This window comes from Podarcis raffonei, chromosome 17 (genome assembly GCF_027172205.1).
Source record: "Podarcis raffonei isolate rPodRaf1 chromosome 17, rPodRaf1.pri, whole genome shotgun sequence".
Classification (NCBI taxonomy): Eukaryota; Metazoa; Chordata; class Lepidosauria; order Squamata; family Lacertidae; genus Podarcis; species Podarcis raffonei.
In genome coordinates this window covers 20,610,013-20,637,930 of record NC_070618.1, presented here as the reverse complement: position 1 = coordinate 20,637,930, position 27,918 = coordinate 20,610,013, and the positions used below count along the sequence as shown (strand labels likewise).

Sequence of the window (27,918 nt, the reverse complement as noted above, 5' to 3'; positions counted from 1 at the left end):
AAAAAGAAGAAAAGAATGAATGAATGAATGAATGAATAAACACAACTTTTTTTTCTTTTCAATGAAAAGTGAAAAGGATGGTGGGGAAAAAAACAAAACCACAAGATGGAAGTCACTGATCATAACTCAATAGGAAGAAATAAAGATGAAGGACATTTCTGTAATGCATTTGTTTGTTTTTTAAAAAATGGATATAATGGAAGGTATGAAAGGACAGAAAGAATAAGATCATTCTGTGAACGTTAGTTCAGCACTCTTACCTCTTATTGGTGTACCACCTGGGTGGATAATATGAATGCAAATAAGATTAGAAAGAAGAAGCATTAGTACGAGAAGAAAGAGGCTAGGGCTTTGGAAGAAGAATCAAATTAGAGTTACAGAATTAAATAAGGTCTTAAAAGAAACTTGAATTTCTATACTGTAAAAACAGGAATATATACTTTTAGGTACAATTCTTAGATTATAAAAAACAAAATAGCAGTGTACCAAACTGGGCAAAGGCCATTATTTTCGGGGGGAAGTGGCAAGGCAGATCATTCTTACAAGAGCTTAGGTGTTTGGTTATATAGGGTTAATATATATATATATTGCATAGCCCTGAAATCCTAAAAGAAAACCTTTACAACACTATATTTAATACATAGTTTAGGAAGAGATACTGGATAACTATTAAAGTGAGAAATATATATATATAGTATATGAAGATATATATATATATAATAGAGAGAAAGAGAGAGAGAAAGAGGCTAAGTGGAAATAAATACTGATTATGTTGGACTCACTTGTCATATACTGCACTACAACTAGGTGATACTTGTGTATTGTTCCTTCTAACTTGAGAGTTACTAGGACTGATACGACAACATTTCTGTGAAGGGTTGTGTGTGTGCCGCTACAAAGGTCTGGTGGCTACACTGTCTGTTAGTAAAATGCATGCCATGCATTTTAAGAGTAATCATCATCATCATTATAATAATACCATAATCATAGTATTCTGCATATGAAAATTAGTGGGGGGGTGAAGTGCGCTTCAGAACTAAGCACTTACCAATAGATTCTGGAGATTAAAATACGGAGAGAAGAAAGACAGCATAAAAATATTATTATATTCCTTATAATTTGGTACAAAAGTTTTCAAGTTAAAGCTTTATATACTAAATCATCTACGTCACAACTGAAAATTGACTTCTAGTTTTACATTAACAGAAGCTTAATCTACACAGTTCTGCTGACAACAAGCATTAGCAGTTGGTTAACAAGACGGCTTAACATCACAGGACAGGTCAAAAAGGCTGAAAGTTCTGGGAAGATATATGGCTAGACAACTTGATTCCGCAGGAAGATCACTATCACAGCCGAAGTAGACTGCTAATTATATATCCCACCCTTTTGTAGTATATTAATATGGGAATAAGCTTTACATTTAGTAAATAATTTAGAGTTATCTTATTATGAAGCTGCAAAGACCATAAGGTGGAGTTGAAAGGAGTCATTGGAGAAAGAGCAGCGAAAGCCGGACTCTACTTCAAATGCAGGCTTCTGTAGATCTGGACACGCTAATATTGACAAAGCTTTGGGTTTATGCACACTACTGTGGCTAAATGCACCAGAAAATAAATCTCAGCCAGTAAAAATCTCTCCCTTCACAGGCTAACCCATTGATTTGAGATTATTATTCTTGGTTGGCTTGCTTGCTTTGGGGTCAGGGAGGATGTTAAGATAGTGCACATGAGAAAAGTAGAGTGAACCATGTACTAGTGAGAGGAAAGGAAGATGTGTCCAAACTGTCTAATCTTTGGTGGATTCAAAAGGTTGAAAAGAACTCACAAAACACAATTGTTATAGAATATTTTAATTGTCAAATAAAGAAAAATAGATTGGGTTTGATGGATATAACCATTGGTACTCCTTGCATATTCTGAAGTCCAATGTTGAAATAACTTTTTAAAATAAAATAATAATAATATAGATAGGGATAGAGAGAATGGATCTGTCAAATACTGCCAAAACGCAGTAAATAAACTGAAAATATCAAAACTACAGTCACAGCAAGTGAGCGTTGTGGAGTAAACAGAAGCTGCAAAACACACAAACAAATAGACTCTGGAAACAGGCTATGACGATAACACAGACATGGACAACACGCTCGACAACATAAAAAAGAAGAAGAGAAGAAGAAATCATAACCTATAAAATAAAATAAAAATAATTAAAAAGGAACGTAAAATAAGAGAGAGTATAATTTTGGGCATTAGTGCAAACAGTAACAAGACCTTACCTGATCGTAATTGTTTGATACGTCCATTGTTGTTGCTCGTGTCCACGGGTAAAAAATCTTTGAACCAAGTTATTTCAGGATCAGGATTCCCACTGGCTGCACATAACATGGTGGCCGTTCTAGTGCGTTCAACCACCTTTAGTTGCGGGCCCATATCAATGGTGGGGAAACCACGAGGAATTTGATCCTCTGAAAAAGAGGTAAACATCAGGTTTATGAAACATTTCCCATCACAGCTACATTTGCACATCCTCTAAATGTGTGTTCCAAACACACTGGGTTGCATCCATTGTTGTCACACAGGCAAGAGTTAAGCCTTCCATCAGTGGAAAGGAGTTGGAAAGTTTTTTTGGTTGTGTGTGTTGCAATTTCTCCTCCTTCTCCTCCCTGCACTCTAATCCTCTGTCTGAATCTGGAGCCTTTCTAGAACAGATAGGGCAAAGGAGGGAGGTGGGTATCTACCAAAAGATACACAGAGGTAAAGCTTCCATCTACAGTGGTACCTTGGTTGTCCACCAACTTGGCTCCCGATCAAATCAACTCCCGAACGCCGCAAACCCAGAAGTGAGTGTTTTGGTTTGTGAATGTTTTTCGGAAGCCGAACATCCAACACGGCTTCCAATTGAGTGCAGGAAGCTCCTGCAGCCAATCAGAAGCCACACCTTGGTTTTCGAACTGTTTTGGGAGTCGAATGGACTCACGGAACAGATTAAGTTTGACAACCAAGGTACCACTGTATTCAGAAACACTGTTTAATACAACCAATTTTGTCTATGGTTAGAGAAAACTATTTGATCCTGGCATGTTATCACCCACCATAGTTTAAGCAAACCACATCTTCCCAAGCTGGGATCTTTTGGAAGAGTCAGGATTGCTGACCCAGAGGTACAAATTAAAATCTCACTCAGGTACATGGAAGCCTCTCTTAGGTGGCTATTTGGATCCATATCTGATTAAACAGGTATGATCAGAATAAGCATAGATCCATAACAAAAATGTCCAGACATGTATGGTGTGTTGTTGTTGGTTTTTTTTGGGGGGGGGGTTACTGCTTATTGTTATGAGGGGGGAAAAAACTTCTCCTTTTCCCTTATGGGGTATCCAGGAGTCCATATAGAGTCCTTTTGTAGGTTCTCTATCGGTAGGAGAAAATAACAGATACCAACCAGAGAATATTGAGAAGCAAAGCAGCTAGTAAGCTTGATCTTTATTAAAGCTGTTGCAACAGGGTGCCCCCTTATACGCAGGAGAGAGGAGGAGGACCCAGAGCCATACGTGCAAGCCCTTATACAGACATTTTATGGTAAATTGCCCACCCTGGAGTCCAAGACCACCCCCAGATACATCATACCTACATCACAGAAAAGGCGGCCTACAACAGAAATCTGAGTGTGTTGTTTATCTCCTGTCTGGCAAGTTACCTGATTGCATTATCTGGGTTTTGGCTACTCTTTTGTTATTATAACTACTTAATTCCTGAATCTAGGTCACAGGTCACAGGCTCACACCCTGTTCATATCTTGAACATGCCCTTAAGACAGGATTTGTGAGGAAAGAGACAATGGGGAGGTTTCCCACTTTGACCTTGGAGAGAAGTATTTGAGGTCAATTTATTCAGGACCTTTTCTGTGGGGTTTCAGACATGTGGTTTATATATACAGTTATGAATATATATATATATATCCTTAAAATTCATATAACATTATAAAGGCTTCAGTGATTTTTTAAAAAAGCAGTACAGCCATTTCTTATTTTGCTTCAAGATAACCCACCAAGAGAAAGAAAAAAGACCAATAACTGCTGTATAATGCATCCTTTGTTATTACACATCTTGCTTGGCTGGTATTGACATGCAATTCTTTAAGGAATAAAAATAATTGACTACAAATTGTCCAATGTCAAACACATTACTTGCTTTGCCATGAAATGGTGTGATCTTTTCACAAAGTTGCAGCAAAGCTTTCAGAGGCATCTGAAAAACTTGGAGGGATATCCTTGGATACTTGACAAATCTCTGCATTCCCTGGTGACTTCTTTCTCTCCAAGGCTATTTAATCACTGACAATGTGAATGCACATAAATATTGCTACCGGAGAGTGGTAGTCACTAATCTTCTGCAAGTGTGAATGTCTTTTTATCTCTGCCAATAAGCAGGAAGTGTTAAAGGCTGACAATGTTAGGCCATTTGCTATAGGCTCTTACCAAAGAAACCTACATTAGATAACAAATTATAAGATGTGAAGCCTTTACCTTGGGAATTGCTGATAAGGTTTGACTTGTGCCATGCTGAAGTACTACTCTAATGCATTTGCATGACCTTTCCATTTCCTTCTTGGCTCACAAAGAACACTCTAGAGGCCCCTTTCTCATATAAACAAGCACACAACAAAGATAATCTATCTTGCATACTAATAGGGTGGAGTAAGCAAAGAGCTTCTCTCTCTTATTTTTAATAAGGGTAATTAAATTCTATCCATTCCTCTTATGCACAGAACCTCTCCGAATACACGCTCGTCATTAAATTTTCATGAGAAACATCACAATGTAACAGATTCAAATAGTCAGAGCTGTTATACTTTGACAGTTGTGGCTTATTTCCAATCTGGCTGTCAGGTATTTGGCAATAAAACCCAGTATTCAACATAAAACGGACTGGGGAAAATAATGGAATTTGTAATTGGAATGCTTATCTCAGTGGGTGTAGTTTATAAGACGTTAATTGCTTTCTGTTCTACTTTAAATTTATTAGTTATTTCTACAAAACCTGTCTTTCCAGTTTGATGGCACCATGTTTGACAGATCATCAAACAAGATGAACAATCACATCAATCAGCAATTATACTACAGCCACATATACTTTTTTGGGGTGGGGTGAGGGGAATAGCTAGTAATCAATACATTTTAAACTTTAAACATCAACATGAAGTGAAGAGGAAAAACATTTTGTCTTCTTCACTAGTTTGTACATTACTGTCATCATTAGGATTTTAACTACAATGTCCACCACTTTTCATTTTAATGTTGTCATGCTGAATTAGCTAGTAATTCATCAACAATTTAAATCAGACCTGACCTTCCCAGAGCCATATGACAGTGTCATTTTTACAGGCCATTAAAGGGCAGATTACTGTGCTCAGGGAGCAATATGAGTAATGTACGTATTTGTTTATGGTGGCAGCTACAAGAAATTTGGAAACATGACATATTCTTAGCATTTGCAAGGTGTCTTGCTAGTAAATATGTTCTGCTACTAAATTTCTAATTCAGTTCCAGAGATGTATCCCTAGCAGTCCATCAAGCTGAAGAGTTCCGAGGATGAATTTTGAACCAGATTAAGAATCTTTAAGGAAAAACACCACAACACTGTCTTGCATGGGGTCAGCTGTGTTTATATTATGTTTTCAGAAGGTGTGCTCCACAATTTTTTAACAGACTTATCACTTATCCAAACACAAGAAATTAGTACCCAAACCTTGCTATACACATCATAGATTCAGATATCCAAACAGCTGGACCTGTGTGTAGTACTGTAAACAGATAAGAAGCCTTAAACAAATCAGTTTTTTGTGTTTGGCTGGTCTACCACAACTGTTTCACCAGAAACCATGATGAAGGGAGAAAGGGGAAGAGATCAGACAAAGCGTGTTCTCCTTCATGGAGAGCACGTGTTGCGGTGGGGGCCGCCAGGACACTCCAAAGTTGGGGGCGGGCTAATTGTTTGTTGGCCACTGATGTGATTGGGGCTTCCCTTGTTGTTGGGAAGAAGTTAACGTTGCCATTTGTTGATTGACAGCCAGAAATGCTAAAACTCCTTGCACGAGGTCAGGGCTTCCTCTTTTCGACCGTGCATCGGATTGCCCGCCCCCCCCTCCCTAGAATTAGGGTTGTTCGCTTTGACCTTGCTATGCCTGTCATGGGGTCGTCTGCTCTTGGGGCAGGGGCCTGGTAGGAATTTTGTCCATCTGACTGACTGGCTGGGGCATTTGGTTTTTGCCTATTGCGTAGCAAATCGTCACAACTTGTAAGGTTGTGGTTAGGCATTGGTTTATGGTTTGGTTGGTTGAGGGGAAGTGGTTGAGTGCCTGCCCTTGGTAGGTTGAGTGCCTGCCCCTCTAATGCTGCTGCTGCAAGGGATTCCGTTAAAGGAATTGGGGGCTAACTATTGCTTGTCCACTCTGTCAAGGGGGCTTGGGCCATAACAATGAGCTCCTGGTTGCATTTGGGGTGAGGGCAGGTTCCCTGCTCCGCGTTACCCCCAAGTGTATTCCCCTATTCTGACTTTCGCATCGTGCGGAATGTCAGTCTGTCCCCCATGGTGGGGGCAGATAGTCGCAACCAATGCCTAAGCAACCACTCACAAATTTGTATTTCAATAAAGTTGTGGCCAAAATTATGCCAAAAATCTTAAACAAAAAATTCTGTGTGATGTGTGAGTTATTGGGGTGGCCCTGGGGACCTCGACACGCAAATAAGAGAGCATTTCTTCCTTCTTTGTTTGCCTTTTGCAAGGTTTCAGAGGGTTTCCCTGGGGTTTCCCAGGTTGCCTGTTCACTTTGGGGTCAACATTCCATGGTTGGGAATGCATTAGAAATTTCCCCATAGGAAACCAATCATCAACTCTTTAAGCCATGGGTAGGCAAAGTAAGGCCTGGAGGTCGGATCCAGCCCAATTGACTTCTAAATCCGGCCTGAGGATAGCAAGACCTGCATGCACTGACAATGCTACGCAGAAATCATTTACTTGGTGCATTTGTAACTTACAGAACCTTATCTGCCTTCACAATCTAATTTACAGCTTTAGTCAATAAATGCACGGACTAGATTCTCCCAATCTACAGAAAAACAAATATTGAACAAGGCAGTGATTCAGTTCCCACCAATTCTTTATAAAGGTTGAAACTCACTGCAAATTTTGAATGCTCAGATTATCCAGAAGGTAAATGTTCTTCAGGTATGTGACCATGTATTTGAGCTTTGCGAACTCTGCTACTTCCCAGTTTCCTTCCTTCAGTTTGGGCAGAAAAATTGGAAGATGCAGCTTTTTTAAAAAAAGTGTTGACATGCAAAAGGCTCACTAACACCTCTGCTTTTCACACTTCCAGGTACCCAAAGGGAAACTCACCCAGCAGTTATGCAATCGGTCTCCGTACCCTGTAGGTACATTACCCATTGTTGCTGAGATTGTGCTCCCTCTGAAGAATGAGATATTGGAGGTACTGTACTCCTGGATACATTTTTGACTCTAGAGGCCCAAACATCCAGAGGTTAGGAGCATATTCTACCAGCTTTATCTGGTTGGCCAGCTGCATTGATTACTGGACATTAGCAACCACAAGACTGGATTACTGCAATGTGTTCTGTGAGGGGAAGGATCATTTGATATCCACACGAATCCAAGCTTTCACTGTTATTGGCCCAGTCTTGAAGACTGCTCTTCCAATAGAAAATCAGCAGGCATCTCCAGCACTGATTTTAAAATTTTGCTGAAATCTTTTCTATGGTGCCAGTCTTATGCACACAATTAAAGAAGCAATTCTGTTACAATTACCCAGTTATCTTTGCTATTGCTTTTTATGTAGGATACATAGATAGAAAGATAGATATCATACAATGCTTTTGTGTTTTTTTATGAAATTGTAGTATTTAAGTATTTTTGTGAATCAAAGAAATTACGTATCATTCCAACCACTTTACTAAAATGTACAGCGAAAACACGAGGAGACAATGAAGATACCCATATATACTACTAAAAGAAATTGCCATCCATCTATCACACACTATTGTTATACTCTAGACAGCAATCTGGCTCTGACTCCAGTTGCAATCTCCCACTTGAGGCTCTCACCAAAGGGAAAAAAATCAAACTGTGCCCCATCTCACTGGTACCTCCTTCCCTCTCAACCAGTAGTGGCCTCAGATGTTCTAATCCACATAACCCCCATTCCACGAAGAAATAATGATGCAACCACTGCCGCAATCGCAAACGTAGAACGCAAAAGGACAACCACCTCTTTGGGTAACTTTAGGGTAGCACATCTCAATACTGACGGCTTTGTGGGCTCTCTGTCCAAATGTCTCTCAGAGGTTATGGAACTATTGGTGGCTGGAAATTTGATTAGAAGAGGCATGCCAGGGGCTGTGTCTCTTCCAAGGCCAATCACCCACTACTACAAGTGATCTGTAAGGGGTTGGTTCCCCCATATAATTTTTGAAGAGGGGCGAAGTGAAATTAGGCTGAAATGAAGAAGAAAAAGAAGAAGAAGAAGAAGGTGAGGAAGAGGAGGAGTTTGGATTTGATATCCCGCCTTTCACTCCCCTTAAGGAGTCTCAAAGCGGCTAACAATCTCCTTTCCCTTCCTCCCCCACAACAAACACTCTGTGAGGTGAGTGAAGCTGAGATATTTCAGAGAAGTAGGACTAGCCAAAGGTCACCCAGGAGCGGCATGTGGAGGAGCGGGGAAGCGAACCCGGTTCACCAGATTACGAGTCCACTGTTCTTAACCACTACACCACACTGGCTCTCAAGGAAGCCCTCTTTAAGCCTTCTTCAACCTGACTCTCAGTCCTAGCCAGAAGTGACAGGGCCATTTTACTAACGGAGAAACTAATTTGGTAAAGAGCCTTTATAATTCCTTCTTCTAAACAGTCACAACCAGAATTCGACCACCACAGCTGATCAGCGATCAAGAGAGAGAGGAAGGCTATCTGGCAGGTTATCTTGCAGATAGCCAAGGTGTTCTCCCACATGATTTGATCCACGCTTGGTAATTCTGTGGTCAATTCTGCAGTTCCCTCCAAATGGAAGATAGTCTCAATATCGGTGCATACAGTAGTATCAAATACCGTATTTTTCGCTCTATAACACGCACCTGACCATAACACGCACGTAGTTTTTAGAGGAGGAAAATCCGTAGGCATGCCACCCGTAAGCATTTCCTCCATAACACGCACAGACATTTCCCCTTACTTTTTAGGAGGAAAAAAGTGAGTGTTATGGTGCAAAAAATACGGTACTTTGAGTGTAATACTTTTAATCATTTCCCTCTAAGGAGTTCAATACAGAGGACTCTGCACCCACAGAATCACAGAATTATAGGTCATCTAGTCAAATTCCCTGAAATGCAGGAATCACAGCTAAAACATCCATGACAGATGGGCACCCAACATCTGCTTAGAAACCTCCAAGGAAGGAGAGTTCACCACTTTCTGAGGGAGTCCGTTCCACTTTTGAACAGCTCTACTGTCAGAAAGTTCTTCCTAATGTTTAGTAAGAATCTCCTTTCTTGTACCTTGAATCCATTGGTCCAGGTCCTACCCTCTGGAGCAGCAGAAAATGATCTTGGCTCCATCTTCTGTGTTACAGCCCTTGGACAATGACTATACAGATCTTCTCAGTCTCCTATCAACCCTGTTAGGCTGAGAACCTCACTGCTAGGTGAGAATTTGAGGCTGGGTGTCCCACAAGTCCTAGTCCAAGTTTCTAACCACTTACAGAACTCTGGGTGTCACTACATTAAATGCATGGATGTCTTTTTGTTGATATGGAAGAATGGGTAGAAAAAGCAAGATAAAAAAAAAGTAATTAGGAGTACATCAAATGAAAGTTAAAATGTGTTTGACTCAGCTTCTCTAATTTGAATGATACTAGTACCTATGGGGACACGGGTGGCGCTGTGGGTAAAAGCCTCAGCGCCTAGGGCTTGCCGATCGAAAGGTCGGTGGTTCGAATCCCCGCGGCGGGGTGCGCTCCCGTTGCTCGTTCCCAGCGCCTGCCAACCTAGCAGTTCGAAAGCACCCCCGGGTGCAAGTAGATAAATAGGGACCACTTACTAGCGGGAAGGTAAACGGTGTTTCCGTGTGCGGCTCTGGCTCGCCAGAGCAGCGATGTCACGCTGGCCACGTGACCCGGAAGTGTCTCCGGACAGCGCTGGCCCCCGGCCTCTTGAGTGAGATGGGCGCACAACCCTAGAGTCTGTCAAGGCTGGCCCGTATGGGCAGGGGTACCTTTACCTAGTACCTCTAGTTTGCATGTTATTCCCCATTCTACTTCTGCTCACATTCATGGAAAGGGTTTCTGCATAAAGTGCTGTAGCCAGCAATTAAGAGCCTTTGTTTGTATTAGCTTTTGTTTGCACCAGTGTCCTTCTGCAAGTTTTGAATTAAAGTAACAAATGATTAAGGCACCCATTTGCAATAAAATGCAAACAGATTACAGAGGACAAAGCGTGTTCTAGTCCAGATGGGGAAAGCAACAATTTTGCTTCTTCTAGCAATTGATATTAGGATAATTATTTTTCTGCTCTGATGTCTCACACACAAAGCAGTACCTGAAAGAAATATTGGGCTGAAGGAGGATTTTAAGGTTGAATATGGATACAGGGCCATCTTACCCATAGGGGCTAGGAGTACGGGGCACCTGCACACTGGGCTCTCAGGGGCGCCAGGCCAAGAGTCTGGGGCCCAAGAGTTGGGTCCAGAGAAGAGCCCACCCGTTGGTTAAAGCGCCACGGTGGGCTCTTCTGCTGTGGGCGGCTCTGCGGCGCAAGTTCGGGGGTGACCAAGCCAGCGAGAAACTGAGGTGGCTGGTTGGTTCCTCCCTACTGCGCACCTGAGACTGTGCAACCAGGGGTGGGGGGTGTGCTGGGCAGATCTTTGCACCCCGGTGCCACATATGCTTAAGATAGCCCTGTATGGATATTGGCTGTCAGATTTCTCCAATGAAACCTGAATATCTGTCCTTCACAATCAGGGCACTAAACTTGAGGGCACTAAAATGTGCTACCCAGGGATATTTTTTTCCAGAAGAAAGAGGTGCCAGAACTTAGCACGAACACCTCCCCCATTCCCTTAATGGCAATGGTGCCCACCTGAGAGGTTAGAAAAATGGGTTCTCACGAGTTCCAGCTGAAAAAAGGCCCTGTTACCCAAATGCAAGATACCTGTGCAGTTAGTGTAAATCAGCCATGAACTCCGACAGACTTTTTGCTAAGAATGTACAAATCTGCATGATCAAAAGAAATGCATTAAGTAATAGGAATTATGTGTTCGCTGTCCAAAAGCCCTTGATAGTTACTATGTAACTAGAACACTGAACTTCCAGAAATCAGCAGTATTAAGGAACCCCCCCCATTTCCCTGAAAAATAATAACTTTAAAAGTTACATCTGATAACCCTAATAAAGCATATACATTCCAAATTTATGGCAAGAATTCTTTCTAACAGACAAAAATTACCCAGAAACTATACACAACAGCAAGGGTGCAAAACAGAGACGAGGTGTAAGAGGCAAGGAAAGGAAATATAGATGTAAACAGACGTTAGACAGGTTGTTATTATTCATAATCCGCTGTGTGAAGTGTTTATTTCATATGTAATTTTATTATTTTTAAATTGTTCTGCACCATTTTGATACATTTTATGAAAGGCAGTCCTGAAATCTTTTAATAGACGAATAATACCTTTAAAATTGTCGATGCTACTCAGGTTCACATTGTAGTAAAATGCCCTGCAGTATACGCGTTCTCTATTAGGGTTAAGTATTCCGCCTGCTAAACTTCAATGTAATAAAGGCTCATTTGAAATAATGGGAGGCTCACCGGTGTACATGGTTGAGAGTGGTATAAATTATTCATGACAGATTTCATGGTCAAATTGTAATCATATTGGAAATTTCACAGTTTGTTATGGATTAACCGGAGAAAGCAAATGCATAATGTGGACATGGATGCCTTTCCCAGAGAATAGTGTGGCATTGTAAAAGAAAAAAGAAAAACCCACAAAGAGTTGAAGCATCTATTTTTAAGTGAAGTATGTTAGCTATTCAGAGCACTAAAAACTCCCCACCGCCGCTGCCATCAACATCACCATTTTTAATCTAGCAGCTGCTTCTCAACTGTTTCTGACAGGAACCAAAATAAACCTGACAAGATCACGTTTTAATATATTTTGCATTAAAAATGCATCAGAAACACACTGGCCGGATACCACCACATTGCCTGTCTTTCTGCATTGCCTTGAGGAAAGAGCAGGTTCAATTTTTGGTCATTCTTTCCATAACTCCAGTGGCACCATCTTGAGGTCTGTCAAAGCAGCAATTTCCGCCTCTGGAGAAAGGACCAGAGAGTACTGCATCCCACAGCAGTTCTCTAGCAGCCCATTAAAGAATGATTCTGGTTTTGTTTGTTTCCCCGCCCCCTCTCTCTCCCTAAGAGAGTTGCTTCTTTCTTAGAAATAAGAATGCTGACTTGCTAGGCTTCTTTCAAAAAGCAGGTCTCAAGTGTCAAAAAATAAAGAGGACGGAATCCAAGAGTGATCGAAAACAAAACAAATCCCCTATGTGGAATGCATACAGAGCATGGGTAGGCAAACTAAGGCCCAGAGGCCGGATCCGGCCCAATCGCCTTCTCAATCCGGCCTACGGACAGACCAGGAATCAGCATGTTTTTACATGAGTAGAACGTGTCCTTTTATTTAAAATGCATCTCTGGGTTATTTGTGGGGCATATGAATTTGTTCAATTTTTTTCTTCAAAATATAGTCCAGCCCCCCCCACAAGGTCTGAGGGACAGGGACGACAGAGGATGAGATGGTTGGACAGTGTTCTCGAAGCTACTAACTTGAGTTTGACCAAACTGCAGGAGGCAGTGGAAGACAGCCGTGCCTAGCTTGCTCTGGTCCATGGGGTCACAAAGAGTCGGACACGACTAAATGACTTGACAACAATAAAAGGGCCCTGCGGGACTTGACATCTTTCCGCAGGGCCTGAAAGACAGAGCTGCTCCGCCAAGCCTTTGGTCAGGGCACAGCCTGACTCCCTCCTTTGGCAATCTTCTCAGAACTCTAGCCCAATGGTTGCCATCAATTTGATTTGAAGTAATTTTTTAATGAAATGATTTTAGAACGTTGTATTATTTTATTGTTGTTAGCCGCCCTGAGCCCGGCTTCGGCTGGGGAAGGCAGGATATAAATAAAAAAATATTATTATTATTATTATTATTATTATTATTATTATTATTATTATTAACAACAACTGACCAATTATGTCAGTTCTTCCCCCCTAACCAAGTCCTGCCCCCCCCACAAAAATCCTGGCTACACCATTGCATGGCAGGGTCATCAAATGCTATAAAGAGGGCAGACTATTCTTGACAACACGTTTAAAGCTTTTCATACATCCTCTTTAGCACACTTAAATTGCACGCTGATGCACAATAAAAGAAGTGAAACCAATCTGCCAAAACAACACATATCTATCTATCTATCATCTATCTATCTATATCTATATCATCTATATCTATATCTATATCTATATCTATATCTATATCTATTATATCTATATCTATATCTATCTCTATCTAGCTATAGATATATAGATATATATAGATATATAGGCACTACAGTAATTATATATAATTCATGCTTCTTTGTAGCTTATTAAACTCTGATCGCACCCAGTAATTTACTGTTTGGAATACGAAGGAAAACGTTTTTCAGCCGTTGTTGCTTTCAGTTTATACTTTATATGTTCTGTTCGCTTAGGAAAGCCGTCTGTCTGGACCGCTTACCATGATGAATTAGCACCCTTCCAGAGGAAGTATTTCAAACCTTTTGACTTCTCCTGGCAAACTCTTGGTATTACCTCAAGATCACCACAGGTACAAGACCATAAACACTGTTATTAGCTGGTGCCCCATCCTACCACTTTCTCATATTCCCACCACGCTGCCCTGGAGAAGCTCACTGGCAAGTTAACCTCAAACAGCAGGAGTAAGATTATTGTATTTACTTCTGATTGGGAAGAAAATAATAGCTCTTAGTTTCAACAGTCTTTATAACGGAGTGTGCAGCAGCAGGAAGCCGCTGATACAAGGAATTTTAAAAGCTACCTAGATGACCAGCTTAAATAAAATAAGAAAGAAAGGTGAAAAACAGAAGAGGGAGGAAATCTAGCGTTACAAGTTTGGAGAGGTGGGTAGGGTGGAATTCTGAGATCCTTCTAATTCCTGGATCCAGCACAGATTCAATTCCTGGCTAGCTTCCTAGTGAGGTAATAGCCTTCTAAGTTTGAACTATTAAGATAACAAAGGAAGTGGCTCTGTGCCAGACAGCAAGTGGGTGGGCCCTGGGTTCCAGTGTATATTTTGTTCATGTTGAGAAAGCTGATATATTAACACACAACCTAATTAGATGGGGCAATTGCAGTTAATTGTTTATCGGGATCTTGCTGGAAGGGTGGACGTGAAGGTGAACCCTCTGTCCCTTTTCAGGATTTTTCTTTTAAAAACTTTCCCCTCCCATTAGTAAACATGGGGAGAGAAATAAGTGGGACCAAACGATGCCAACTTCAAGTCTGGCATAGTTTACTTCCTGGTTTAGGTGTGTACCAGCAGATGGGGCAGGCGTTGGGTCTTTCAGATCCCAAACATTCTTCATGTCCTCCTGCAACATGCCTTCAAATCACCCCATCATGTACTCTTTTCAACCTAACCATGTTCGGGAATCCAACATCAGCAAACCAAGTGCAGTGGTACCTCGGGTTAAGAACTTAATTCGCCGCTGCGCTGCCCGATTTCTGTTCTCATTCTGAAGCAAAGTTCTTAACCCGAGGTACTATTTCTGGGTTAGCAGAGTCTGTAACCTGAAGTGTCTGTAACCTGAAGCGTCTGTAACCCAAGGTACCACTGTATGGCAAATCAGGGCTGGATTTAGGTTTGATGAGGCCCTAAGCTACTGAAGGTAATGGGGCCCTTTATATGTCCAGCTGTCCTTTGTCGAAAACAAATTGTCACTGTTTTTTGTGTTGAATATATGCTATACTGTATGGTAATTTATGGACCTAATAGGTGTCTAAAGCACATGCAGAATGTAGGCACCATATATATAGAAATGAGCAAAGCAGTGATATTTTAGGGAGCAGGCTAGCAGGTGGGGCCCATTACTTACATCATAGGAGCCTACATAACACAAAACACTGTTGCTGTATGTAGGTTTCATTTTATTTGTTTTTAATCTTATATTTTGAAAACGTATATCCAGCTTTTTTCCCCTTTAAATTTTTTTGGGGGGCCCAAGAGAGTGAGGCCCTAACCCATAGCTTGTTTAGCTTATACATGAATCTTGCACTGTGGCAAATGTTCCCATGGTGGTAAGAAAGGAAAATCTGAATTGGTTCTCCTTTTCAGAGGTCCCATCTGCACCATACATTTACAGCAGTTATCACAACACAGTGAATGGTCATGGCTTTCCACAAATAATATTGGGAACTGTAGCTTGTTAGGACTGCTAGGAGGTGTTTGAATCCCCCCTGTTCTCCTCAAAGAGCTGCAGACTAATAGCACTACTGAGCTGCACAACAGCATCAAAAGGAAAACAAGGGGAACCCCCCTCAAAATATGCTAATTTACCCATGAACACTTCGTAAGAAGCCTTCCTATAACAATAAGTGCTATTATATGCTTTGAAAGAACTATATTTCCATAGTTTATTCTATTTTTCATTACTGTAAAGGCAGAAAATTTCAGTGACAATTTTGCCACTGCAGAAGTTGAAATGAATGCATGTGAAGGAAATAATCGTGTCCCTCTGAGCAGAGGGCATAGAACGTTGTATAGACTAGCTCTAGAAAGAACAAACAGAGACCACAAAAAGCCCCAAATATGTTACTTTGTATACACTAAAACAGCATTACAACTTATGATACAAAGTATTCCTTCAGTATTTATAGTATTAAGTGTTTTTAGAAGAATATGTTTTAATTGGTTATTCTTATTTTTATTATTTTAAAAGATGCAAGGTTGTGCTATTTTACAGTCACTCTCAGTTTAATCTATACTTTTCCGTAGTAGTTTAATAAGCTATTGTTATATTAAAACAATTTCTCCTTCAAGACTACAGAGACTATGGTTAATAAGTTATTAGGGTTTTATGGTTTGTTGTTTTGTTAAGCCAGTGATAATCACCTTCTAAAAACCAAAAACTAGGTTTTCAAGTTTAATTAGCTCTTTTAAACAGCCAGTGTCATAGTAAATGTCAATAAGAGCTTTATTTTCTTTCTACTAAAGCCATTAGCAAAATGAAACCATAAATGTGCTTGCCAGTTAACGTGAGTTTATGAATTGTTTAAACGACAGGTGAAATTACCCATTTCACTTTCAGATTATCAAGGGATAATTGCAGTTATCATACAAATAATATAACATGCACGGCTTCCCAGTATATTATTTTTGGGGAGATTTGGAAATAGGCACATCGCTGTGCTTAAGAACACTTGAGAATTTATGGTACCTAGATGGCAAAACATCTTGATGCTGCAGGAATCCATCCACCTCAGCCAGGATGACTAATGGTTAGGGATGATGGGAGTACAACAAAACCAAAAGGCCCCAGAGGTTCCTCATCACTGCACTAGCCCCAGGTTTGTAATTAGAGCCTAGCCTTTTGCCTCCTTACATGCTGTTGATTAGTCGTTTAGTTGTGTCCGACTCTTCGTGACCCCATGGACCAGAGCACACCAGACACTCCTGTCTTCCACTGCCTGCCGCAGTTTGGTCAAACTCATGCTGGTAGCTTCAAGAACACTATCCAGCCATCTCGTCCTCTGTCGTCCCCTTCTCCTTGTGCCCTCCATCTTTCCCAACATCAGGGTCTTTTCCAGGGAGTCTTCTCTTCTCATGAGGTGGCCAAAGTATTGGAGCCTCAGCTTCAGGATCTGTCCTTCCAGTGAGCACTCAGGGCTGATTTCCTTAAGAATGGAGAGGTTTGATCTTCTTGCAGTCCATGGGACTCTCATGAGTCTCCTCCAGCACCAGAATTCAAAAGCATCAATTCTTCGGCGATCAGCCTTCTTTATGGTCTAGCTCTCATTTCCGTACATCACTACTGAGAAAACCATGGCTTTAACTATACGGACCTTTGTTGGCAAGGTGATGTCTCTCCTTTTTAAGATGCTATCTAGGTTTGTCCCTCCTTATATAGTTGGGTGCAAAAAAATACATTTCTTTGTTCCTCTCTAAGGAACTAAACCTTGCTTGGCTAGGGACTTGTCTTCAATTTTTGTTCAGATTCCCTTAAACTTATAAGCCCAGGACATATGGATGGGGCTAGTTTAAGCCACTGTGATTCATATGTCGGTAACCTCACAATCTGACTCCCGTAATGCACTCTAACTAGGGCTTCCTTTGTAAGTGGTCTGGCGCAGAGTGCTGTGGTCAGCTTGCTGCGTGGTACACCTGGAACAGCCTTTCTCAACCTTGGGTCCCCAGATGTTGTTGGACTACAACTCCTGCGATTCCTGATCACTTGTCCCTCTCGCTAGGTATTGATGGGTGATGCAGTCCACCAACATCTGGGGACCCAAGGCTGAGAAAAGCTGAACTAGAAGCACACATGTGTGTGTTTCTGTGCTGGCGGAACATCATTTTCTACTGTTGTCTCTGTTCTGTAATGATGATTGTATTTTAATATTTTGTTGGAATTTGTTGGGCGGGGTATAAATAATAATAATAATAATAATAATAATAATAATAATAATTACTGCCCTTCTTTCTGCTATACCCAGCGTTTTTTCTGGGGGTACGCAGGGGTACGCGTACCCCTAAACATTCTGTGAATCTAACAGGAGATTCACTAATTATTTTTTTTTACAATTTTTAGTTTCTTCTCTAGCATGGTGAATCGGAAGTTCTGCTGAATAGCACGGTGATTTGTCAATTCCATTGCTACCCCTGATGGCTGCCTCATTTCCTGTCACAGGATTTCCTGAGTCTCAGATGGAAGTGAGCGTTTAATGTGTGAAGCAGTGAGGTAATGCATGTTCTTTGTACTTTTGTCCATTTACTGTATTTATTTTCCCTGCCTTGAATTATAAAATGCTGATTTTCCCCGAGTCAAAATGAGAGTATCCCTAAACATTTTTTTTAGCCCCATGGGTTTTTAATCTACATTGAAGAAAGTAGATTTCCAGGGGGGTTCTGGGTATTATTATTTTTCTGAAAAGGGGGCAGTAGGCCAGATAAGTTTGGGAATCTCTGGTCTAATCCAGCCCCCTGCAATGAAGAAATCCTTTGCCCAATGTGGGGCTCAAACCCACATACCTGAGATTAAGAGTCTTGTGCTCTACCGACCAAGTTATCCTCAAGACTGAAGCCTTTTGAATTTTTCTTTTTTAATACCCTGATTTTCTTTTTTATTCACTTTCGTTTTCTATATTGCTGCTTTATTGATTTCAGCTTGTTTGTTCTTGTTTTAGAGATATATTGCTCGCTTCTTAGACTCAATGCTGCTTAAAGTTTTTCGAAATATTAAGCAGTTTATAAATGCTTTTAAATAAGATAAATAAATATTCAATCTAGTGCTTGTCCTATTGTTTCTATCAGGGGTCAGCAAACTTTTTCAGCCGGAAGCCAGTCCACTGTCCCTCAGATCATGTGGGGGGCCGGACTATATTCTGAAAAATATATATGAATGAATTCATATGCCCCACAAATAACCCAGAGATGCATTTTAAATAAAAGGACACATTCTACTCATGTAAAAACATGCTGATTCCTGGACCGTCTGAGGGCTGGATTTAGAAGGCGATTGGGCTGGATCCGGCCCCTGGGCCTTAGTTTGCCTACCCATGGTTTTTATCTTGCATTTGTTGCATCTTGCAGTTGTTTATCTTTCATCCAGCTTTACTTTATATTCCAATCTATCTTTTAGTGCACCATGGGCAATGCATTGCTGTAGTATCACTACAGTCAAAATAATAACAGCTGTAAGTAGCAGTTAGAGTTATTCAGGTTACTATCATTGATAAAACTGGCTGGCATGCAGCAGTTATATCTTACATTCCTTTTAGAAACTTAAATTGAGAATGTCATCACTGCACCAAGGCCCATTCCAGACTCAGATGCTTGTTCTGATGTACAGCAACAGTTGTGTATTGTTGTTATTTTTAAAATGAAACTGGCAACCAAAATAACTTGAGAAGGCCCAGTTGAACAAACACTTCTTTTTGACATTTAATGCAGTAGAAATGAGAATGTAAAAGGGCAGTCATGCACATCCTGGTCAACTTCACTTAAATCACCTTGCTTAATCTACTGTATGAATACTCAGAGCCCTGTCAACCACTTGACTTAAACAAATTATGCAAAAAGAAAAGAAAGAAAAAGAAAAGTTAAACCCACAGTTCCATTGATTCAGGGAAGGCAATTATAGATCAATTTCTATTAATTTTTTGCTCACTCTACAAAAAAGTGAAACTTAATTTCCTACTAATATGTTGGCCAAACTTTGGAAATACAACAATCTTATTTAGAGGGGGAAACTTGGGAGAAAATAAGAAAATATGGTTTTATTTTCTCTTTGTGAAGAAACGGAAGAAGACAAGCAATCTCTTTTCCATATACATGCAAAATAAATCAAGCCCTTCATATGATCAGAATGATCTACTCATTATAATAATAAGACTTGCTTACTGTTAAGAACAAAATATATATGCAGAGAAAAAAAAGATGTTTCAGTATTAGAGTAAAGAGATCCAGTTTTCAAATGCCTGATAGTCAACTTATGTTGTTTACAAAGGAACCCACAGAGTTGCAGGAAACAGGGCAATCTAGTCATTGAATGTCTGGACCTACGCCACACAGGCAGCCTTGAGGATGGTTAACTTGGTCCCCTTATGCAGAACAGCTACTCTCCGTGCCATAAGGAGGAAGGACTATTTTAAACTTCTTTCTGGTGTCAATGGAGGCATCCCCCTTCCACACTAATGCACACTCCAGTCAAACATGACCACATTTATGCGGGTTGCCATGAAATAAATAAATACATTGATTGGCCTCCCTTCGCTTGGGGCTGCTGACCAGAAGTGACTGAGGGAAGGCACCTGGGACGCCACACACAGGGGTGGGGCGCACCATGGGGCCACCTGATCTATGAAGTCCTGCTCCATGTTTGCAGTCATGGGGTTTTTGTCTATCACATGACGGTGTATGTTTTGACTCCACAGAGTGGGATGTGACGGAGACAGGATGTTTGTGTTACCATGTTCCGTGAAGTGGGACTTTTGTCCTTTGTATTTTTTCTCTTTGCTGCCTGATGCTAGAGAGAGAGGGAGCCATGTTGCAGTGCTCCGTGTGTATTTATATGTAAATACAGAAGAATAGCCAAAATGTTGAGTTGCTGGGGTTCTGTCACGCAAGCTGCAAAGACTCTGCGGATCCCTAAGTGTGCCAGTGTCGGTTGGCATTGGTCGCTGTGCTGTTTGGGCTGAAGAAAGCTTTTGAAGCTCCCGAACGATTGACCAGGAGAGAGGGAACATGCCAGTCGGGCATGTGTCTCTGCCAGGTTCCTACTCGAGTGTAAGCTGAACTCCTGACATGCCTGCCTCCTCCCACTCAGCTGCCCTACAGCTGGGGTGAAGGCAGCGGGCAGACCATTTGGGCAGCGCAGAGCCTGTGCGCGTCCAAGCCACTGCGTCTCACCCAGGAGAGACATGTGGCTCGGGCGCACTGCAGGCCTTGCGGTGAGTGCCGCCTGGCATTTTGTCACCCCCTTCAGTGGTGACACCCAGGGCGGCCTGCACCCACCGCACCCCCTTCCTCCCCCCCTGGCTCCAGGAACTGACAGAGCAACAGAAGTAGTCCCAGGAAGCATCCTTAATCAAGGGAAGGCTTGAGACAGGCTGGACAGCGGACCCGACTGATTTCCAGGCAGCAGCCCCAATGGTGCATGTGAGTCTCATTTTCTCTCTCTCCTCCCCATGCGCCTGTTAGGATTTTTATCCATCCGTGCTTCTCCAGCAGTAGCACTATGTTTTGTGTATATCGTGTGTCTGAGAGAGCATGAGACAGGAAGTCTCAGTACTCTTGGAAGTTAGTTTCACTTCTGTTTGTGATGCTTTTCTGTACTGGTGCTCAAAAAGCACAGACATGCAGAAGGATTCTCTGTATATATAGACTGTAAATAAAGTAGTTTTAGAACTACAGTTGACTCTTTCTTCTGCTATGATATGCCAGAAGATGAGTGTGCTCCTCTCAGGAGGGAGGGGCCGCTTATTACTGGTCTCTCTGGCCTGAGGGAGATTTACAGCCAGGGAGGACCACCGGAGAGACATCCCGGAGTCTTGGGAAGTTGGTGGCCTTCCCAGGTGTGTTTCCAATAGTGCCCTCCCTATTAAAGTGGAGGTGTCCCCCACTTTATGTGATTTCACTTATTTAGTGGAAAATCCAGGCCTGGAGATCCAAGTCTCCACAGAACATTTATTATTATTATTATTATTATTATTATTATTATTATTATTATTAGGCAGAGCAAGGGATCAGTTAGGAAGGAAGCAGAGATCTGTTTCTGTGGAAGGCAGCAAATGCACTTTATGGCTGAGTATTCATATCCTTAGAGACAGTATTTATCCTAAAGTTGAAGGATTGAACATATACTTCCTTGAAACTCCAAAACAGTGGACTTTTAAGAATCCTCCCTTTACAGCAGAAACAATTCAGTATACTGAAGTTAACTGATTAACACTGAGTTGAGTTGACGGGGGCGTCAAGCTAAGTATAGCATGTACACTCGATGTTAACCTTCCTGGAGTCTGATTTCAAACATTTCCGTGGATACACTACATTAATTTATATGGTTTCAATTTTTCTGACACTAGCCTCCAGCCTCGAGATCTCAGTGAAAGACCCTTTAATGTGAACTAGGGTTGTGGGATTTTTAAGACATTAAGCGATGGATTAACCCAACACAGTGGAGGAAGTTTTAAAACAAATGCGAAACGTTTTAAAAATGAGTTAGCCTTTAAAAAATTTCTTTAATGACTAATCCCGTTCTGGATAGGGTTGCACTGTGAAGGCCAGGTTCACAGTCTGAGGATGTTGCTGGATTCATCTTTCAAACAGCAACAAGATGAACAAGGATAAAGTCACAGCTCTGGCGCCTAATGCACAATCAGTGATGTCATCTTCCTTATCTCTCTTCTTATTTATTGCTGTATCTTTGTAATCCACACAGCCACATAAATGATCTAATTACTGTGTCTACAAACGGCATGTCTCAGGTAAATGTACTGTACATCTCCCTGGACTTCAGGTGACTGACAGCCTAGAAATAGACTTTTAAACAGTGCCAGATTCTCATCTCTGTGTTTGAAAGGTACAGCTAAACAGTTTTCAAGACAGTCTGGATGAAGCCTGAAATTGAAAAATCAACTGATTTGAGCTCTTGTGTCAACCTTTTGTCTAAGCAATAAGTACATTATCTTTGCACACTAATGGCTTGCCAATAACACGCAGCTGTCCATTTACTTTAGAGCATGCAATAGATAACTCAAAGTAATTTATTTACAAAAATAGAACTATTTTTGGTGTTGTGCTTTCTTATCATATATTGAGCCATTAGTTTACATTGGTTTCAACAGGAAAAGGAATGAAAATATTCCATTATCACAAATGAAATTCAATAACAATAAAAAGATAGTAGCTTTGCCATCACTGAAAATAATTGGTTATCTTAGCAGCTGCATTAAACTAATCTGATGTTTCCATCAACAATATTATCAACATTTATTTATTTGCATTACATTAGGTTATAAAGATCCTAATCAAGAACCCATTGTGCCAGGTACAGCACATATTCTTAAGATGACTTTCTGCAAGAGAGACTCTCTCTTTCTGTAAGAATGAGAACTATGGAAATTAACCCAGGGAGCCAACAATACAAAACAATTCCCTAAATTGAACCAGCTTTTTTCACTGTGGCAAATACAAGAGAAAGGAAAATTAGCTCTTTTTTCTTTAGCTGTGAGTAATTTAGAAGATTTCAAATATTTTGGAAAAGGACTTCCATAACACCAATCAAAATGTGCTTTGAGTGCATTTTCATGCCTCTCTGATACTTCCAATTGCTTATTTCCTACGCCTGCAGCTTGATTCCTGGCTTCATGCAATAAATGATGCTGGGAAAACAGAACTTACCATGAATTTCTGTTTGGAGATTAGGTCAGAGGACATTCTGCCTGACAGGGTGGTGCTTCCCTCTGATGAGCCTGCCTATCAAGTCCAGAAGAAGGCATCATCCTGTCAACACAATGCCCTCTGACTTAATCTGGCAAATAATCTTTCTGGTTTGGGCTGAATTTTCCAAAGTGTTATACCATTGTTGTTGTTGTTTTTGAAAAGGAAGAAAAAGAGTGATGTGTTCTCCACCAAAGGAAAACACTCAACCTCAAAAAATAAAATAAAACAAAAAAATACACAAATGAAACACAAGAACAGTTTTACAAAATTATTATGCTTTGTTGTAAGGGAAAGGGATGTGGTTTTCCTAGTGTGCTTTCAAAAACACATATGGTTGTATGAGTACATCCATTTTACAGCTGTTTGGTAGAAGGGACCCACAGCTTCCTAAGAATAAATCTTAATAAAACTTAAGGTGTATCCCACCCACCAAAATCTAATAGGTGTCTAAGACATGGGTGCACCACATTTTTGGGGTACAAAATAAGACCTGAGTGCTGACCATTGTTAGGGGAACTCATAGAGCTAAAATTCTCAGAGTAGTTTAACAGTCAGCCCTCCTTCCCAGAGAACTGAAAAGTTTAGCTCTGAGTCCCCAAAATTCACAGAACTCTTAAACTATAGTTCCTAGGATTCTCTGGAGGGAGCCATGGTTGTTTAAAATGATATGATACTGCTTTAAATGTATGTGGCCTAAAAGCCATTTTTCAGATACAACATTTTAATCTTTCTTGCTAGAATGCAGTACCATAAACGAACGTTCAGCCCAAACTTAATTGATTATGCTTCTGACACTGTACTTGTGCCATAGGGAGACGTGGACTGACAGTTGAATCCTACTGTGAGCTAGCATGCAAAAATATTCACATATTGGAGAGGTCTGCTGCCAGTGCATTTGAAAGAACACCTTCATTGATTGAAGATAAAAGCACAATTTGATGGCAACAATTTAAGCTTTAATTTACAAGTGCTTGGACAAGCCTTTATAAAAGATTTCACTTCCCCTACCATATACCCAGTGTGAATGTACCCCAAAAAAATGTACACACAAAATTATTGTCTGCAAAGAGCAATTATCATTAATTTGGAGAACTTTTAATGATTTTTTAATTTCTTGCATGCTCTCTCTCTCTCTCTCTCTTGAATCGGCCATAAAGAAATGGATATTGATTTGTTTTCTGCTATTCCTGTAGCAGCTGCTGGAAAATGGATTTGCTAATATAATAGCAGGGCTGTCCAAGCACATAAGTATTCTACTCATTGTTTTTACTTGAGTGTAGGGTTTGGGATTGTTGTTTTTTACATGACATTTGCCATTTCATGAGGCATCGGAATACAAGTGTGCACCCATTGTTACAACCGCTAATGAAGACTGTATTATTTCCCACATTTTGCTGCAACATTCATCAATTCTTTAATAAGACATCCTCTTCAAATAACATAACCTTTTAAAAAGGATGGTAACTTCATAGTTGGCTTAGAAAACCCTGGTGGTAAGAAACGTCAAAAGGATGGTTTGGGGGGGAGGAGGAAGAGAATTGAGAATTTAGGGTGCAATTCAACCCCTATTCCCAATCTGCTCAGCTGGAGGTTCGGATGAGGTGCAGGTATCCCTATATTCCTGTGCCTACCACAGAATACAGCACTTTCCTGAGATTGCCTTGCCACAGAGCTCCCTGCCTAAACTGCAGGTGGGCAGATGTAATGCCTAACCCTGACCTGTTCCCAGACAACCCACAGATCAATAACCTTGAGGAACAGACATGCTGGGGTGGAGCAAGGTGGGTGCGGTCGGGGTGGTCCGCCCCGGGTGTCATCTCCAAGAGGGGGTGACATTTGGTGTGCCGCCCACCCACAACTCCCACCTACCCTGAGCCGTTGGAGGAAGCTGCATTGTTCCCCCCTTCCCCCTTCGTTTTGACATCCCCACGCTCCCAGTGTGGTGTAGTGGGTAAGAGTGGTGGACTCGTAATCTGGTGAACTGGGTTCGCTTCTTCCCAGGCTGCTGGAGGAGGCAGGCAGGCAGGGAGAGGAAGAGAAGGAGGCAGACAATCAAATAAGAGGAAGGTGGAGGGAAGGAGAGAAGCAGAAGCTCTCTCAACTCAGGACCCAACCCTCCTACCCCCAAAAAAGCTCAACAACTTTGGTCAATCCTTCCCTAAAAAAAGCTCAACAGCTCCTGTCAATGACAATGGGTAGATCACAGCCAGTCTTTTTATACTTCGAGTAGATTTCAGTCTCTTGGGCAGGCATTGGCAAACTCGGCCCTTCAGATTTTTTGGGACTACAACTCCCATCATCCCTAGCTAACAGGACCAGTGGTCAGGGATGATGGGAGTTGTAGTCCCAAAACATCTGGAGGGCTGAGTTTGCCTATGCCTGCTCTTGGGAGTCCAACTAGATTTCAATGGAGGGGGGACAAGAAATTTTCCACACCGGGTACCACCTGACCTTGCTACATCACTGCAGACATAGTCCACTGGAGTCAGTGCTGAAGATACCTAACTATGGTTAACAGCTGACTATGGTTTAATTGAACCAGGGTGTACTGTCTTAGCAAGGAAGAAGATGAGGGCTGGGTCAAGAAAGGAACATGAGATCCTTTCACTCATTCATACCTGCTAAACAATGGTTTAAACGATGGTTTAACTGAACATCCAAACCAGGCCACAAAGTTTAAAGTGATCTCTACAATATGAACTCATCCAAACACCTTCCCCAGGTTTGGCAATAAAATTAACTAAAATAAAACTCCATTGCTGGAAGGGGGGAAAAGGGTCAAGGCTCCAAAGCAAGTACTGTTATTGCTGAAACTGTTTCCTGGATAGCAAGAAAGACTCTCATGTTTAAATCAAAACTCTCTAGCAATTAGTTATTGATTGCCAGAAAAATGAGTTCCCAAGAATTTAAATGACTTCTTATGACAGTTTGTTTCATACCACAGTGTGGACCTTTGAAAGATTTCACATGGACCACTTATTTGCCCTTGTGTAAAACAAAAGTAATGGCGCATCAGAAAAGATTTTTGTGACCAGTGTCACCTTCATGTGGAAAGAGAAATGCAATGGTTGCCGCATTGAAGAAGTCACCTTTCATGAATATGGACTTTGCTGATACAAAGGCTCAGGCAATTGAACTTTTGACTCAGGCTAGATGAATCTTTTTTTGCCCACGATCCTGACTGTTTCCCCTTTCCTTTTCAAATTGACTATTGATCTAAATGCATCTCTATCCTATAACCATACAATTTATAACATTTTAAAAGAGATCCTTTAGTCACCTTCAGGTGCCTTCTTATGTTTCCACCTCAAACTCTGTCCACAACTGATGTGCCAAGGGGTCGTGTTGTGGATATGGCAGGCAGGAAGATTAACACATACACGATTCAGACTTTGTATTATTAACGAAAAACACATGGCTCTAATGGGAGAAAATGGCAAGTCTACTCCAACTCTTGCCAACTCCCACTACAATATTTATTTATTTATATACAAAAACACCACTTAGTATAATAGAAAATACCTCAACAGTTTACATAAAGACAATAGACATGCAACAATATTCAATAACATTTCTTTAAAAAATGAATTAAAACAAAGCACAAATGTATATCACAAAACTGAGGAGCGCACAAAGCAAAAATTGAAAAAAAAATCACACAAGAGTTCATGAAACCTTGGGTAAACTTATGCTTTTAAGAGGTGTTTAAAAGTCATTGCAACCCCATTTTGATTCACTTGTAGTATAAAAATTACTATGGACAATATGGTTTGATATATAAATTGGAGTACGGATGAATATGCAGTTGTAGATGTTTAAAATGAGATCCCAGGGAGGGGATGGGGGGATGTTTCAAGATTCGGAGAATCTCTTTATACAGACATGTTTTTACTAGCTTGTGCTTTGCATTTGTAAAACCAATAAAAAATGATTTCATAAAAAAAAAATAAACGTCATTACAGCCCCCAGCTCATAAATTATGTAAGGGAGGGCATCCCAGCAGGTGGGTGCTTTACCTGGAACGCCACAATGAGACCAAGTGTCAGGGACCGTGCTGAGGAGGGCTGCACTGAGGAGGATCGGCGGGAGCCACTTCCTCCCCCTGATACTAAATCTTCCCAGGAACAAGACAACAGTATAGATTTGGAGCAGTGGTTTGCAGAGGGGCATAGTTCAGAAGGCAGAAGCTGGGAAACATTGGATGGGGAACAGCTAGGAGAAGAAACTCTGGGAGAGAGAGGGTTAACAGATTCACAATCTCTGGAAAGCATTCACACACACACACCCTTCCCCCAAAACATGGGGAGCTCAGAAAGTGTTACAACAGAAGGGGCAGAGGGTACAAGTTCAGACTGCAAGACGTAGGAGTGACATAGATTAATAGGGACGGAAGGGAATGAAGTAAGCCTTAATTGGGAGCACTGGCATTCTAGGCAGACATGTTCCTGTGTCTCTCGCTGTGATTATTAAAGAATCTAACAGGTAAGACGTTCTTTTCGTTTGATCTTCTTATTTACTACCACTGGGGAGGAAGCCACTTCCCTGAAGCCTAAAACAAAGTGACAATCCAGTGGTTATGGAAGGACCAGCAGAGGCTCCTCAGAAAACTGCCTTTTTTCTGCACCATGGAAGGTG

General features: G+C 41.1%; 1 protein-coding gene across 41 annotated transcripts in view; it reads right to left on the bottom strand.

The window, feature by feature from the left end:
- Nucleotides 1-27,918, bottom strand: part of PTPRD (protein tyrosine phosphatase receptor type D) — a 1,152,007-nt gene that overhangs the window by 167,692 nt on the left and 956,397 nt on the right. For 27 of the 41 annotated variants that reach the window (XM_053371570.1, XM_053371569.1, XM_053371568.1 and 24 more), the window contains 2 exons: nt 2,279-2,467; nt 261-278 (listed from right to left, as the gene is read on the bottom strand). In XM_053371570.1, coding sequence (XP_053227545.1) covers nt 261-278; nt 2,279-2,467 — 207 coding nt within the window. The remainder of the gene's footprint in view (nt 1-260; nt 279-2,278; nt 2,468-27,918) is intronic. The other 14 variants (XM_053371576.1, XM_053371611.1, XM_053371577.1 and 11 more) reach the window with 1 other exon arrangement.